Genomic DNA, 14,238 nt, shown 5'->3' on the forward strand with positions numbered 1-14,238 from the left:
GGAACACCAAACTTTTAGTATTGTTGTAATGCAAGTATTACAGCAACGTACAGGTGTGCTGAGTTGGCAGCGATGGAGCAAAATGCTTGCAAGGTACAAGTAATGCAGTAAAAAAACATTTGAAAAGAACAGCGCTGCTTCTTCCAGTCCGCTGGGTGGCAGCATAGTGCTATCCTGCTAGTGCAACGTCGGCTCAGAGAAGAAGCGCTTGTGTTTTGTAAGCTGAATTTTGACTTTCAGGCAGAACTCTTTTTAAAGTCTTAATTAAATTTTGTATTTTTGATATTGGACTGGCAGTCATGGTTGTAGTTTCACCGATTTTTAAACGTTATTTGGGGATATTTATTGTCTTGGATGAGTTTCTCTTGTGGTTTTATACAACTGGAATGACTTAAGTGCTGCCTGAAAAACTAAATTCGGAGAATAAAATGCCCCGGTTTGCCTTTCGGCCAGCCTTCAAATTTTCCCCGCCTTCATCCTAAATGCTTTCCTGCTTTACCGTCTAACTTGACGTGAATATGGCGGCAAAGGAGACTGTAAACAGTAATCAAGTGAGCGTTGAATCTGTCGTGAACGGCTGGCTAGTGGATTATTACTTCTTTTTGGCGGTAGAGTTCTTTAAAAATGAACAATACGAGGATTTCTGTGCCATTATAGATATACTCGACTGTAAGTATAAACAGTGTTTTTGACTAGTTTGGCTAGCTCGTAACCAGCTATAGTACTACCAGAACTGCCTAACTTCGTACCAAACTTAATACAAGTTAGCGGACTTAAATATTAGTGCTCCTTTATAAGTTGTCTTCTATCTTGGTTACGATAATACATGCTCTTAAACTTTCCAGGCGTCAGCTGACAGAAAATAAATGAATAAACGGGGGAAATTTCATGAATCGTGTTGTTGTGAGACTAAGCGGACTCATCGTCTTGTTATGTCGAGCGAGGCTGCTCTTATTTATTTGTTTTGATCTTTTATATACACAAGGAACAATTTCAGTTCTGTTTACATGTATGTACGTTCACGTAGTGGTTTTTCAACATACTAAAATGTGTCTTTTAAGAAAAAAATCAAGGTGATTTTAATGACATATTTATAGTTTTATTACCATACAAAAGACATCTTTTTCTTAAATACAACCTCCATACGCCTTATTTTTGGTTTGTTTTTTTTAAATTATTTATTTATTTATTGAACTTGTTTCTAGGGCATAGACTTCTCTCCAGGTGACATGATAATGGAGTATCAACAGGACTGTCATAATGCCAAGTGTTTATGTAGCTGTACTTCTAATGCTGACAAACATGATACTGACATTACCTGAAAATGTTATTTGTAGCCAGTCAGTAAAATCGGTTATGTATTCCTTCAATTTGAGACACCTCAGTAGACGTTAAAAAAGTGGGCATATAGCCAGCTATTATTGCCAGTTACTTAGGCTATTTTGTGTTATTAATTTCTGTGTGTTTGGGGGAAATAAGAAGCTTCTTTATTGTTTTATTGCAGGTATTATGGCGCGCCCTTTGGAGTCCACGGATGACATCGCAATGAAATTTCGAGTGTTGCAGTTTATCTCCCGGATAAATGAGGGTGAAAACCTTGGTGAGTTCAACATTAATCGACAAGATCGGCACATCTGAGTATTACTGTGGTTCTTTAAGCGACATCAGTGTACAGCTCTGTGCATCAAAATAAATCATTTGCAAAAATGTAATAACTTAACTGTCAAATGATTAAAAAAGGGTATGTAACTAATCTGCAATACATTGTACCACAGTTATGCCACAGTTAGACACATTTAGAGGCCAATATAAATAATAAAAGCTTGTGATTAGAGTCTGACTACACACTCACTGGCTACTTAATTAGTTACACCTTGCCTATACTGGGATTGATCACCTTTTGCTTTCAGAGCTGCCTCAATTATTTGTGTCACATAATTTTCCTTCCTTGGTCCATATTGACATGATATCCATTGATGTCTATTTAAATACCAGTACACATTTTTATGTAATATTCTGATATCACAAAAGTATCATATCACAATGTCACTGTTGTAGCAACGCCATGCCTTGATGTTCCCTAGTGTGGACAACAACGAGAAAAGCCGAGGCATGTCTCAGAGCAGGAACCACCTGTCAGCTTCCAATGATTTAGTGAAGCAGCTCCCTTTTTAGATCCCAACTTCCAACAAAGGAAAAGTAGTTTGTAAAACACCAAGGTGGAAATGTCAAACTTATTTCACTACTTGAGGTGGTGCTAGTTTCAGTCGTCATTATGCAAATGTACTGTTTATAAGATTGGGGAAACCTGCAGTCAGCTGAGACTGAAGGAGTCACTTGGATGACTGACAAAACGTTTCTCCCACTGAAAATGCTGCGTCCAGATGAACAGAATCAACTAACAACAGAATTGGGGACTAACATGCTAAAGTCACAGCGGAGATCAAGACTCACCAGACCAGGCAGAATTTTCCATTTTGAGTGAATGAGTCAACTCAAAATAGTCTCACTATTCTCCTCTGACTTCTCCCATCAATATGACAATTTTTATTCAGCGAACTGCTGCTCACTGGATGTTTTCTCTTTATCTGACCATTCTCTGTAAACCCTAGAGATGATTGTTAGAGAAAATCCCAGTACATCTTAAATGCACAGACCAGCCTGTCTGGCACCACAAACATGCCATGTTTAAAGTCGCTGAAATTCTTATTCTGATGCTCGGTTTGAATTCCACAAGTAGTCTTTACCATATCCAAATCCCTAAATGCGCTACAGCTGCTGCGGTGGGATTTTAGAAATTTCTATTAAGAAGCTTTTGAAACTTATTGGTATTATTGTACCTAATAGTCCAGTGATGTCCAGTGAGTGTATACATGGTATATAAAGGACATCTGGTGACATATCAATACTAGGACTGCTTCTGTAGCGCTCAGTTGTCACGGCGTCACTCACATTTGCAACTAAAAACAGACAACGTAGCAGAAACATATCTAAGAGCAGGGGTGTGTTAAAAACATTACGCTCAAGCTGCTCCGGTTTTTAAACAAAAAAAATCGTTTCTAAAAGAGAATTCAATGAGCAGTTTATTTTAAAAGACCTGTTTTTTTCTCATTTTAATATTTAATATTTTAAAAATTGCTTATTAAAGAGACAAATGTAATTTTCCATTATTACTCAATTGATAGAATACTTGATTATCAAGAATACTTGATAACAAAACTAAGTTTGATTTCTGTCATAATCAATAGCCTGATTCACAGCTTTCTCTAAATTCATATTTGAGGTTGACATCTCGTCATACTGCGAATATTGTGAATAAACACAACAGTGAATATTGGTTTGTCTTTGCCTACAGGTGTTTCATTTGAAATGGATGTGCCATCAACTCCTCTGGAATCAGCCTTAATGTTACTGGAAAAAATAAGCCAGGAATTCAGTATCCCACAGCAGGAGTATGAAAAGGTGTCCTCTTCTCTTAAAGATATGGTAAGCATTTCTCTTGAGCTGAATTCCTTTATTGTACTTCCATTCAAAGTAGAGCTGGGCGATATGAGATTTTTTCATATCACGATATGTTTTTTTCATTTCAGGCGATAACGATATATATCACGATATAAGCCAAATAACTATATTTGTAAGATTTAAATGTGCCGTTGCTCACAAGTAAAATGTGAAATAATCAGCAGCTTGTTTTTATTTAAATATTTATTTCCCATAATAAGTTCAACAGGGTAGATGTACTTAAGGAACATGAGACTTTTTCAGATAAATAAAGGCAAATATTGCAAACTACACAAAAGGCAGCCGCTAAAGCGTTTAAGTTTCAAAATAGAACAAACAAAACAGACTAAATTGTCAATTCCACTTAGAAACAAAATATTAATTCTAAAAATAAATCTTAGTTTGTTTTACAGAAGATCAGACAAAACTGACTAACTTTTGTCAATATCAAATAAACTGAGAACTAAAAGGAAATTCTCAATCTCTCCTTGTTGTATAGCTTAGCTTTTCAAACAGTTTTAACAGTTACTTTAGTCTGACAAAAGCCGAATGACGAATTAGCGCTTCCAGTCAGAGACTGAGGCTACGTCCACGGGTACACGGGTATTTTTGAAAACTGAGATTTTCCGTTTTCGTTTTAAAAAATAATCCCGTCCACACATAAAGGCAGAAATGAAGGAAAACGCTGCTATGAACATGCCAAAGCAGCAGGTGGAGCTAGATTCCTAACCGTGCCGAAATGTTGGCCAATCAGAAGTCTAGAAGCCTCGGTGGGAAAAAGTAAACAAAGCTGCAGCATAGAAGCAGAACCGAGTCGTATGTGTGGAGGGACAGTAACTGTGTGTATGTGTAAGCATTTAAACACTGCAGAGAGTAGAATTAACAGTATTGTAGAAATTCATTTCACCGAAACAATAACGTGGCGCACAGTGTGACGCATGCTCCAGTTTATTGTATTTCCAGACTTGCTTTCGGCACAATTTACAGTGCACACTACTCTGTTTTTTGTCAGACTTGAAATAGCCGAAATACCTTCACACTACGGAACTTCTATGGCTCTTCCGTTCGACAATCTCTCCGGCATTGGAACCATCATCTGTTTTCTCTTCGGTCACGCTCGGTTGATTTTTCTAGTCGGCACACTCATTTCCTCCATTACCCGCTGGCTGCTTCCCAAACAAACACACGTGCGGCTTGGCACTTGTGCTGTACGTAACAAGTCACGCGGACGTGACGCTGCGGCTGTGATTGGTTCGGCTCTGCGCTACTTAATTTGGATTGGCTGACCTTTTTTTTTTTTTTTTTTTTTTTTTTGAGGACAAGAGCGGCGAAGTCTATCGCGATAGCTTAATTTCTCTATCGAGTAAAAGTTATATCGCGATACATATCGTTATCGTTCTATCGCCCAGCTCTAATTCAAAGACAACTTCTCCCTAAATTAAGTGGGTTGTTTTTGTTTTTACATTTTAAATATCTGCACTTGTTCAGCTTTTACATTCTTACATACGTCTACAAAGGCAATCAAAACAGTGGTTTCTAATTATATTCTGTTTAGCAAATAATATATTTCTGTCTTTAGATTATGGGGATTTTCATCAAAAACAGTAAGTTTGAGAAAGCAGAAGAGGTGCTGATGAAACACTTTCCTCCCAAAAATATTGGAAAGGTGAGGTTACTCGCTAAACCTTTTTTTCACTACACGATAATAACATTTACATTAAAGTCAGTGTGTAACTTTATCCCAACTGATAAGTTATTTTGTAAAGTCTTGTTTAAAAATTGATAAGCATTGTCATATCGATGTTGATATGCTGTGTAATACAAAATAACCAGGATGGGAAGCTTTTGCTAATCGTTTTATAGCTTTTAAGTGTAGACAAAGACACAACGGTTAATTTCATTTCAGATCTACTAGGCTTTGCAAGCTTAGGCCATAAAAATACTGGATAATGGACAGTCTGCTTTCCCATCTTGCATCTCCTCATCAGCCACAGTCATCAGTGTGCTGATATGATGATAGCGCTGGTGCAGGAAGACATTATGTGGAAAAGACAAATTAAAACAATTGGTTTAGCTTGCATGCCTTATAAGTGTCCCTTTTATTATCTGGATGGGGTTGACTGATCACTGAATGATCTTTGGATGGTGGAGCCTCATTTCACTGTAGAATCCTCCCCAACTTTTTCTGCATTTGTTTTTTAGCTCCAGCTCCCTCCAGTGGCCAACCTCCCCCTTTACAACAAAACCATCAAATAACTGCATTGGCTAGTTTTCATTTTCTGTCACATGAATGTTAAACAATGTTGGGTCTGATTTTATTACATCCCTAAAACAATTTAAAAATTAAAATGGTGCATGCTAAGATATTCAAACACATTATATTTTTAATGTCACGTTTCTCACATTTTCTGTAGAGAGCAACATTCATGGGTCTCATCAGGAAAAAGAATAAGATTCATGAAGTCATTGAGCAAATCAACTTTCAGCACTTCAAGGAGGAGATGCTTGCGTTTTGCCTGAGGATCTGCCACTTCAGCCTTCCTCTTCTTCATAAGGTATACATGCTCTGTATTAAATATGTTTTGTTTTTTTTAGTTAATTATAGAAACTAATCAATAGAATAACTTTAAGCAATGTGAAGTCCTTTTAAACATTTGGGGTCAAGATTGGCCCATCTTTGCATTTAGACATTTCAGCACTTGTTGGGAAAATGGAATGTACACTGCCCGGTGCATCTGCAAAGAAATTGCTGTTACATGAGGTTGACAGCATTAAACTGCAGTCCAGCATTAAACTGTACCCTCTAAACCAGGGGTGGGCAACTCCAGGCCTCGAGGGCTGGTGTCCCTGCAGGTTTTATATGTGTCCTTGAACCAACACAGCTGATTTAAATGGCTAAATTACCTCCTCAACATGTCCTGAAGTTCTCCAGAGGCCTGGTAACGAACTAATCATGTGATTCAGGTGTGTTGACCCAGAGATCTAAAGATCTAAAACCTGCAGGACACCGGGGCCTGGAATTGCCCACCCCTGCTCTAAACCAAGTCTCCAGGGTTTTGGAGATATTTTTTTTGTTGGTGTTTTTTAAAGCCTGCGCATCTTGTAAAATTATCAGGATTTCTATATGTTTCTTTATTACCGGTATGTCTATTCTTCATGTACATCCCTGCTGTAATTTCCTGCTTAAGGATTAAGGATTTCATAGATCCAGCTCTTTCAGCTCAGATATAATATATGCTGACACCTTGATTTGTAGTATCTTCCAATACTAGTATTAATCAATAATAAGTTCTTCTTTATGAGGAAGAGACCAGGATGTTTGAGGCTGCAAATATCAGATTGCTTTCTTGAGCAGTCCTAATAGCTCAGTGTGTTTAGTAAATGCATGAAAGGTTCAACTTGCTGTATATTATGAATTTAAGTGCATTGTCTTTTGACTAGAATTGAGATTCAAATGAAGAACAAACCATGTTTCATATGTAATCAATTCAGAAATCCTGTTCATGGAAGTTTCTTTGTTGTGAATTTGTGTGTGTGTGTGTGTGTGTGTGTGTGTGTGTGTGTGTGTGTGTGTGTGTGTGTGTGTGTGTTTGGTTTATGCATCCCAGGCTGCAAAACGTATCATTGAAAGAACCCCTGTGGATCAAGACAGCACAACAACTGAAAGTGATGAACAAGCTGAACCTCAGCCATGCTCTAGTTCACAAATAGCCACTGTCCAGTTTGTACCATGGTAATCGCTTCCCTTCTCTTAGTTGATTAGTAATGTTAGTAATGTCTAATGTTAATGTAATGTCCATAGTAATGCCTATTAAGATCAGTGGCAAAACAACAGTCAGTTTGAAAATGTGTGAAGAAAAATAATTCTCCCTTTTCTTTGAATTGGAAGTGATTATTAACTATATTAATACTCACCATTAGCAGCTGCATTAATTGTATGTTGCACTCATGTGATCACACTGTCCATGCATGTAAAAACATTTATGTATTAGATTAACTGTACATACCTTTTTGTTGTCAGGATGTTTGTTTGTCTGTTTTTCAGTTTTCTAGTGTTAATAGTATTTTATTGTCTTCCAGTACACATTCACTTATCCCGAAGACCAGGCTAGAAGCGGCCTACAAATCCCTGGCCACAGGTTTAAATAAAAAAACATTTGCTCAGTTGGAGGAAGAAGTAGACAGAGAGGAGCTGGAAAAAGAAAATTTTTGCGAACAGCTTTCCATGACATCAGAGAGGTGCACAAGTGTGGACTTGGAGGAACTGTTATTTCAGAGAGACTCAGGAGGCCCTATGGAAGCTTCCCCAGCAGACCAACCAACACAAGCAAATGCCATTCCTCCAATTTGGGCAGATTTACACTTTAAGAATCCGATTGTGCTGTGTAAAAGAGAGAACTACACTGTGTCTCGGCTGGTGGTGGAACCAGACAGTCAGGCAAGTTCACGCTGCACAACCGCTTTAGAGGAACTGGAACCTGAGGTCAGAAGGAAAAAAACACCACAGACACTGTCTGCATCTAATGAAAAAGACCGTCAGTGTCGGGGAACAGACAAAAAAGGTGCCACGCCCACCCAAAAGAGCTGCGTTCAAGCCAACAGAACTCGCACCAGGTAAGTTAAAGTAGCAAATAGCAAGATGTTTTTGCTATCCGGTCGTTAAGTCTGACGTCATTAGCCGTGCCTGGGCCCAAACTCCGCTGCAGGTCCTTAAGTCACACGATCACTGCAGCATCACTGAGAGTTAAAAACTGTCTAAATTCTTTCATCTGTAATAAAATGATCAGTGTGGCTGCTCTACCAGGTGTAACAATTATGTTTAACATCCAGGCATCCATGAAAACTGAATCTATGAAGTTTAACGGAGTTAGAAGTTAGCAGGGAGTTAGCTCGCTAATTTCCATCTAAATATAATATACCATGTTCTGACCGAGGGATTTCTGAAAAAATTAAGACGTACAGCTCAGCTATCACTTCCGACATAAATGAAGACAGAAAAGTAAACAGCAGTGACTTTTGTAGGGTTACTGAAGTTGGACTAGCTGGTATATAATGATGTGCTACGTGATCGCTAGCGATCATATAAACAGTGAAGCTGGAGGATGAACGCTAACCTTTTTCCACTCGATAAAAAGTTAATGTGAGGGTTCCCGAAGGTTAGGGACAAATGCAATCGCATGGCAGGATGCTGTAAACAGACCAAACGTCAGTCAGGAGAACAACTGAGATAATCCATCCACAATATGAGGTTAGTCATTAATATACTGCTGCATGGGCTGGGCTGCAGTTACATCGTAAGGTTTTAAAAACAGATTTAAAATGATTAGCTGTAATAAAAACTGAGAGAGGCCGACAGTGATCACTGACTGTTTTTAGGGACTTGAGATTAAATAGAACAAGATACAAAGCATTAAAACGTGTTAAATACACAACAGCCTTATTAAACACAGAGTAGTTTGGGCCGGGAAGCAGGATTCATCACGTCCTCACTTAAAGACCGGATTGTTTCGCCTCGTCCATGCCCCACAACTTACGTCTGCCCCTCAGTTTGAGAACCACTGTGTTATGAGAAAGTTACTGCTTAGTAGATATACAACATTAAAAACCGTTTGTTTCAGCTGTTTGAGTTGACTCCTCTGACTCTGCATCCAGCAGGGAAAGTTATGCTGCAGCACAGCAGTTTGATGGTTTACTAAGCAATAAGTCCAAATGTGCATTTCTCACCTGTTACTGGTTACTAGATTGTCAATTTTCAATGTTTGAACTTATTTTATAATAACTTTGATGTGAAAACAAATAACAACCATCAATCCATTTTTCTGCTACTTATCTGGCTCTGGGTTATGAGGGCAGTAGCCTGAGCAAAGATGTCCGGATTTCCCTATCCCCAGCCACCTGTTTTAGGTCTTCTGAGGGTATATTTTGTTTTCACCATGTCAGCCAAATCACTCCAGCATGTCCAGGGGCCCGTTCTTCGTACGTCGCTCACTACATCCAAGATCAAATGACACATCCAAGATCAAACCATCGCGCTAACCGTGAGCTCGCTAATCCGGTTCTCCGAACACACCTTCCGTTGACGATTAGTACAGCTGGACGCAGTAATGTGACATCACTGGGTGTCGTAAAAGGGGCTACGCATCGATAGTAGAAACATTGATCGGCAACCCTCTGATTGGTCGGCGAAAATGTCGAAGGAGCGCGCTCGGCTCGGTATTTTTCGGCAGCAGAGCAAGAACTCCTGAGTGAGGGATTTCAGGAGTTTCAGAGTTTAATCAGAACGCAAGGGAACACTGCAAAGGCTGCAAAAGCAAGGAGAGAGGGCTGGCAGAAAGTTGCTGACAAATCAAACTCGTAAGTAATTTAATAATAATAATAATAATATATTGGATTTATATAGCGCTTTTCAAGGCACCCAAAGCGCTTTACAATGCCACTATTCATTCACTCTCACATTCACACACTGGTGGAGGCAGCTACGGTTGTAGCCACAGCTGCCCTGGGGCAGACTGACAGAAGCGAGGCTGCCATATCGCGCCATCGGCCCCTCTGGCCAACACCAGTAGGCGGTAGGGTAGATTTATCATATCACACCATATTATCCAATATTATATTACATTATATTATATTGTTATATTATATCCTCTTTCACATTAGAGCCACAACAGGACCCACTAGAACATGGGAACAAGTAAAAGTGAAATATAAGAATATTCTACAGAATGGTAATATTTATCACTTATATTGCTTTTCGTCTCTTGGAAAGAGACCCTGAAATAATCTGTTTGTTTGTTTATAACAGCAACCAAGAAAAGGGCAGAGCAAAAAAAGACAGGTGGTGGTCCTGCACCCCCTCGTCAACAAGTTGGTTAAGTAAATAATATCCTCACGGGAAAATCGATATCTCTCAATGAGCACACTGTCGCGCTGAGCTAAAGGATCCTGTCTGTCCCGCAATATACGCTGAATTCTGAGGACTCTCCTTATCAATCTTGCACCTTCCGCAATGGGTTGCTCGCGTAAACGGACAGGACATGGCTGCGACAGGCTTCCCAAATCCACCTTGGATTTTATAGCCGTGGTCTCTCATCTTGATTACACGAAGTAATTTACAATTACTACTCTGAAATATGAATTACATCTGTAATAATCACATACATGTAATAGAATGTTAATAGTACATTTCCCTTTTTTAGGAAATGACCTGTATGTATCTGTGTGACATCAATAAAAGGATCAAGTGCTGCATTATCTTCAGTTACATTGATGTTATTTATTTATCGCTGTTGCTTTCGTATAAATGAAGCGGACATACCTGCGTGGCCGCGATCTAATCCTGTTTACATAAAGTAAACCTGCTCCCGAGCAGGTTTACGCTTACGGCTCTGTTGCTATGACAGCAAGTCCCGGATGAGCTTCGGGGAACCGAACGATCCAAGATCACGCGAAATCGTCAACAATCTAATCCAGCTAACTTACTTAGCGCGGTACGAAGAACAGGCCCCTGGTCTCCTTCCAATTAGACATAGCAGAAAACACCCAATTAAGTCCTAAATCCTAGTAGGATGCTAAAAAAAACAAAACAACTCACCCAATTGTCTTCTTTAGGTCCACAACATGATTGATATTTGACCAGTTTTATTTATTTATTCAGGAATCAGGATAATATGGACGTCAGCCGTACCACATCCTCTTCAGTGGAGAGCTCACCAAGTGAGTCACCTTCTCATCCTGTCCGACAAACAACCTCCACTCCTCACAAGGACTCTGGTCAAAAGAAAAGTCCTCGTCTTTTAAAATGGTTAGTAAACGCCAGTAACTGAGAAACTAAAAGTGGTAGAATACACCTGGGTGAATATTTCACCCAGCGTGATTGAGTAATAGTTCTAATCATTTTTAATTTTTATCTTTTGTAGTTGTGCTTAATCATTTTGCCAAACAAAAACACACTCTGGATCTTATTCACAGGAAGCGACTGTACCATGATGCACAGGAGAGCAAGGGCGGCGAAGAGTCGTATGTTACCCCTAACAAGAGCGGTATGTAACACTTCATTAAATATAAAATGTTTATAAATATTCAATAAGACTAAAGCAAGTTTGCCATCTGAAACATCTGGTTTTAATGTTTTTCTGTTTGTTTGTTTTTTTGCCTTCCTACAAAGGCTCAGACATGAGCACCAATTCAAATTCAGGCCAAAGGAAAAGGGTAAGTATAGCAAAACATGCTACAAAGCTAACTTGTCACTGTACTTTCCTGTGGATGTTATTTATAAATATAAATAATTTATTTATTTACATAAATTACACTAAGTCAAACTCTTTGTTCAATACAGGCATCTCCATTTACAGTTTAGCATATATATTTTGTTCCTCTTTTGCACAAAAAGTACTCATTTGCAACCATCATACAAATGTAAGTTCCTGTATGAATAATGCAGTACACATGAGGACATTTCACTTTAGTCAGTTACATTAAAAACAATTGAAACAATGTTTGGACTCTCCACAGTAGGAAAAAGCTAACAAATCTTTCAATTGTGTTGCAGAAATGGACAGAGAGTGAGACGCAGAAGTTAAAAGACGGGGTCAAAAAATTTGGAGAGGGCAACTGGTGTAAGATAAAGGAACACTACGGCTTCAAAGACCGAACAAATGTCAACCTGAAGGACAGGTGGAGAACAATGAAGAAGTCAAATATCATCTGACTCACCAATGTCATTTTATCCCATCTCCATTTATTTATTTTTGTTTCTTAAGCAAGTTATTGATAATTTTAAAAATTTGTTTATAGATTTGGTAAATGTTCAGTGTCCACGGCTCAAAGATTGTTTTGTTTTGAGGAAGGGATAAAAGGTTACTGTAATGTTACTGTAATGTTACTTTGATAGTCTCTTTTTGTCTGCATCTTTATGTTAATGTGTTCTCATTTGTGTTTCACGGGGTCCTAGAGGATTACAAGACATGACTCATACGTCCCTTTAGTGAACAAGGACAAAATTCAAGGTCTCTCTTCTTCCCCCCCACCCCCCCCCCCCCCCACCCCCCCCATATAATCCTAAATTTAAGTGACATTAATTAGCTTTTTAAATTGGATCCATTCTGTATGCTATTGTGACTACATGGCACTGAAGAAAACGAGTCTCCCCATCAGGATGCTACGCAAATGTTGATTAATTCCACATTGTGATCAGTGCGGATACAATTTAGTATATACAGAGTAGCTTTAAAAGTCAAAAATTTCTCTCAGTCTTGTGATCTCAGAAAAGCAGAACAGACCTTTTAATTAAAGATATGACAGCAGCAAAATATCCATTTAGCTGAGATCTACAGGTAAATTTTCCCCCAAACAAACTATCGATAAAAAGAATGAATGGAGCAACCTTTTTTGTGTGTGTGTGTGTGTGTGTGTGTGTGTGTGTGTGTGTGTGTGTGTGTGTGTGTGTGTGTGTGTGTCAGGTCTGATGCAGTGAAATAGATATAAAAAATAAGCCCAGAGAATTTAAAAATCCTTTCCTGTTTACAAGCACAAACCCATATTGAGACATACATTTTATCATTCAGTCCCTATTAAAAATAATGATGAACATGAACAAAGTTCTGCTATGACATTACTGTTGGTAATTCTGGGTAAATATAGGTGCCCCTTAATGTTCTTTATTCTTCACTTACAGTATTAATAGCTTCCATTGTTTTTTCTCTTCAGTAAATATAGTGAGATTCCAGAAGTGACACTGCAAAATAAAACACGTTTCCTTTTCTCCACTTCTCCAATAACTGTCTCACTTTCATATTCTGTGAAACCGTTCTTTGCTGTCATTTTTATTTATGCGTGTAGTCCAATTAAACCCGTGTAGACTGAAATATCAGTGAGCTACCTTAAAATGAAGATTTAAGTAGGAGAGTAGTGAAATGTAGCAGATGGAAAAAATTATATATACCAAAAGAACTGCGTTAATAATGCCTTTACAATGTAAACATGTTACTTTCTGCTACTGTACTTTTTTTTTTTTTTTTTATCCAAATACATTTCTTTCTAAACAATACCAATTATTTTTAGGCTTTAATTTTTATTTTTTGGCCCATAAATTGCATTATTATCATTCAAGCTCCCCAGGAAAATAAATGAGGCGTTATTAAAATGTCACAACGGTTTTAATGGCTCAAAACTGTACAGTGCTACAGCAACAAGATAGTTTGCCTAGTCGAGGTTTCTGTAGCAGCTTGGTGTTTGTGCGGTAGGAAAGCTCTGCTTTCTCATCTGGGATTGAAACCTGGATTATCAGGGCTTGATAAATCAGAGTTAGTTAAATCTAGATCAGGTATGTGTAAAAACAAATTGTTTAAGGCAAAAAAAAAAAAGGAAAGAAAATACAAAAACAAAATCACTGTTAAAATTGAATGTCTAAAGCGTAATGCGCCTTCCAGTCCAGTGTGTGGCAGCACGAGGTTTTGCGAGTATACGATTTGCCAATGAGTTCAAAGAGTAAGTGTAAGATTTAGTTCTTTTCTTCTTCTTTTTTTTTTTACTCTAAATTGAGACCAATGTATTGTTATACGTAGTATTAATTGAGAGTTGTCTCAAAGGGTGTCTTCTGGGGTAGTTGACCTGGTTATTAACTTCTGTCCGACAGAGATAAAGAGTATTGTAAGGAAAAAATGAAGAAAAGATGGCAAAAACAGTGGCAAGAGGAAAGAGGGCGGGGAGGGGGAATGAGAAGCACAGCACAGGACAGGA

The 14,238-nt window shown here is 38.3% G+C and overlaps 1 protein-coding gene across 1 annotated transcript; it reads left to right on the forward strand.

Annotated features, from left to right (window-relative positions):
- The first annotated feature begins 237 nt into the window (after positions 1 to 237).
- Positions 238 to 13,261, forward strand: LOC146718463 (telomeric repeat-binding factor 2-like). The gene is made up of 11 exons (XM_085451836.1): positions 238 to 669; positions 1,505 to 1,600; positions 3,356 to 3,486; positions 5,081 to 5,167; positions 5,916 to 6,056; positions 7,110 to 7,234; positions 7,582 to 8,115; positions 11,156 to 11,302; positions 11,470 to 11,540; positions 11,666 to 11,709; positions 12,050 to 13,261. Exons 1-11 carry the CDS (start codon positions 519 to 521, stop codon positions 12,206 to 12,208), a joined length of 1,686 nt encoding a protein of 561 aa, XP_085307962.1. The 5' UTR covers positions 238 to 518; the 3' UTR covers positions 12,209 to 13,261.
- The last annotated feature ends 977 nt before the right edge of the window (positions 13,262 to 14,238 follow it).

The sequence above is a fragment of the Copadichromis virginalis genome, linkage group LG1, assembly GCF_057382275.1.
Source record: "Copadichromis virginalis isolate Kocher_CV1m ecotype Utaka linkage group LG1, C_Virginalis_male_GT1.1, whole genome shotgun sequence".
Taxonomy (NCBI): domain Eukaryota; kingdom Metazoa; phylum Chordata; class Actinopteri; order Cichliformes; family Cichlidae; genus Copadichromis; species Copadichromis virginalis.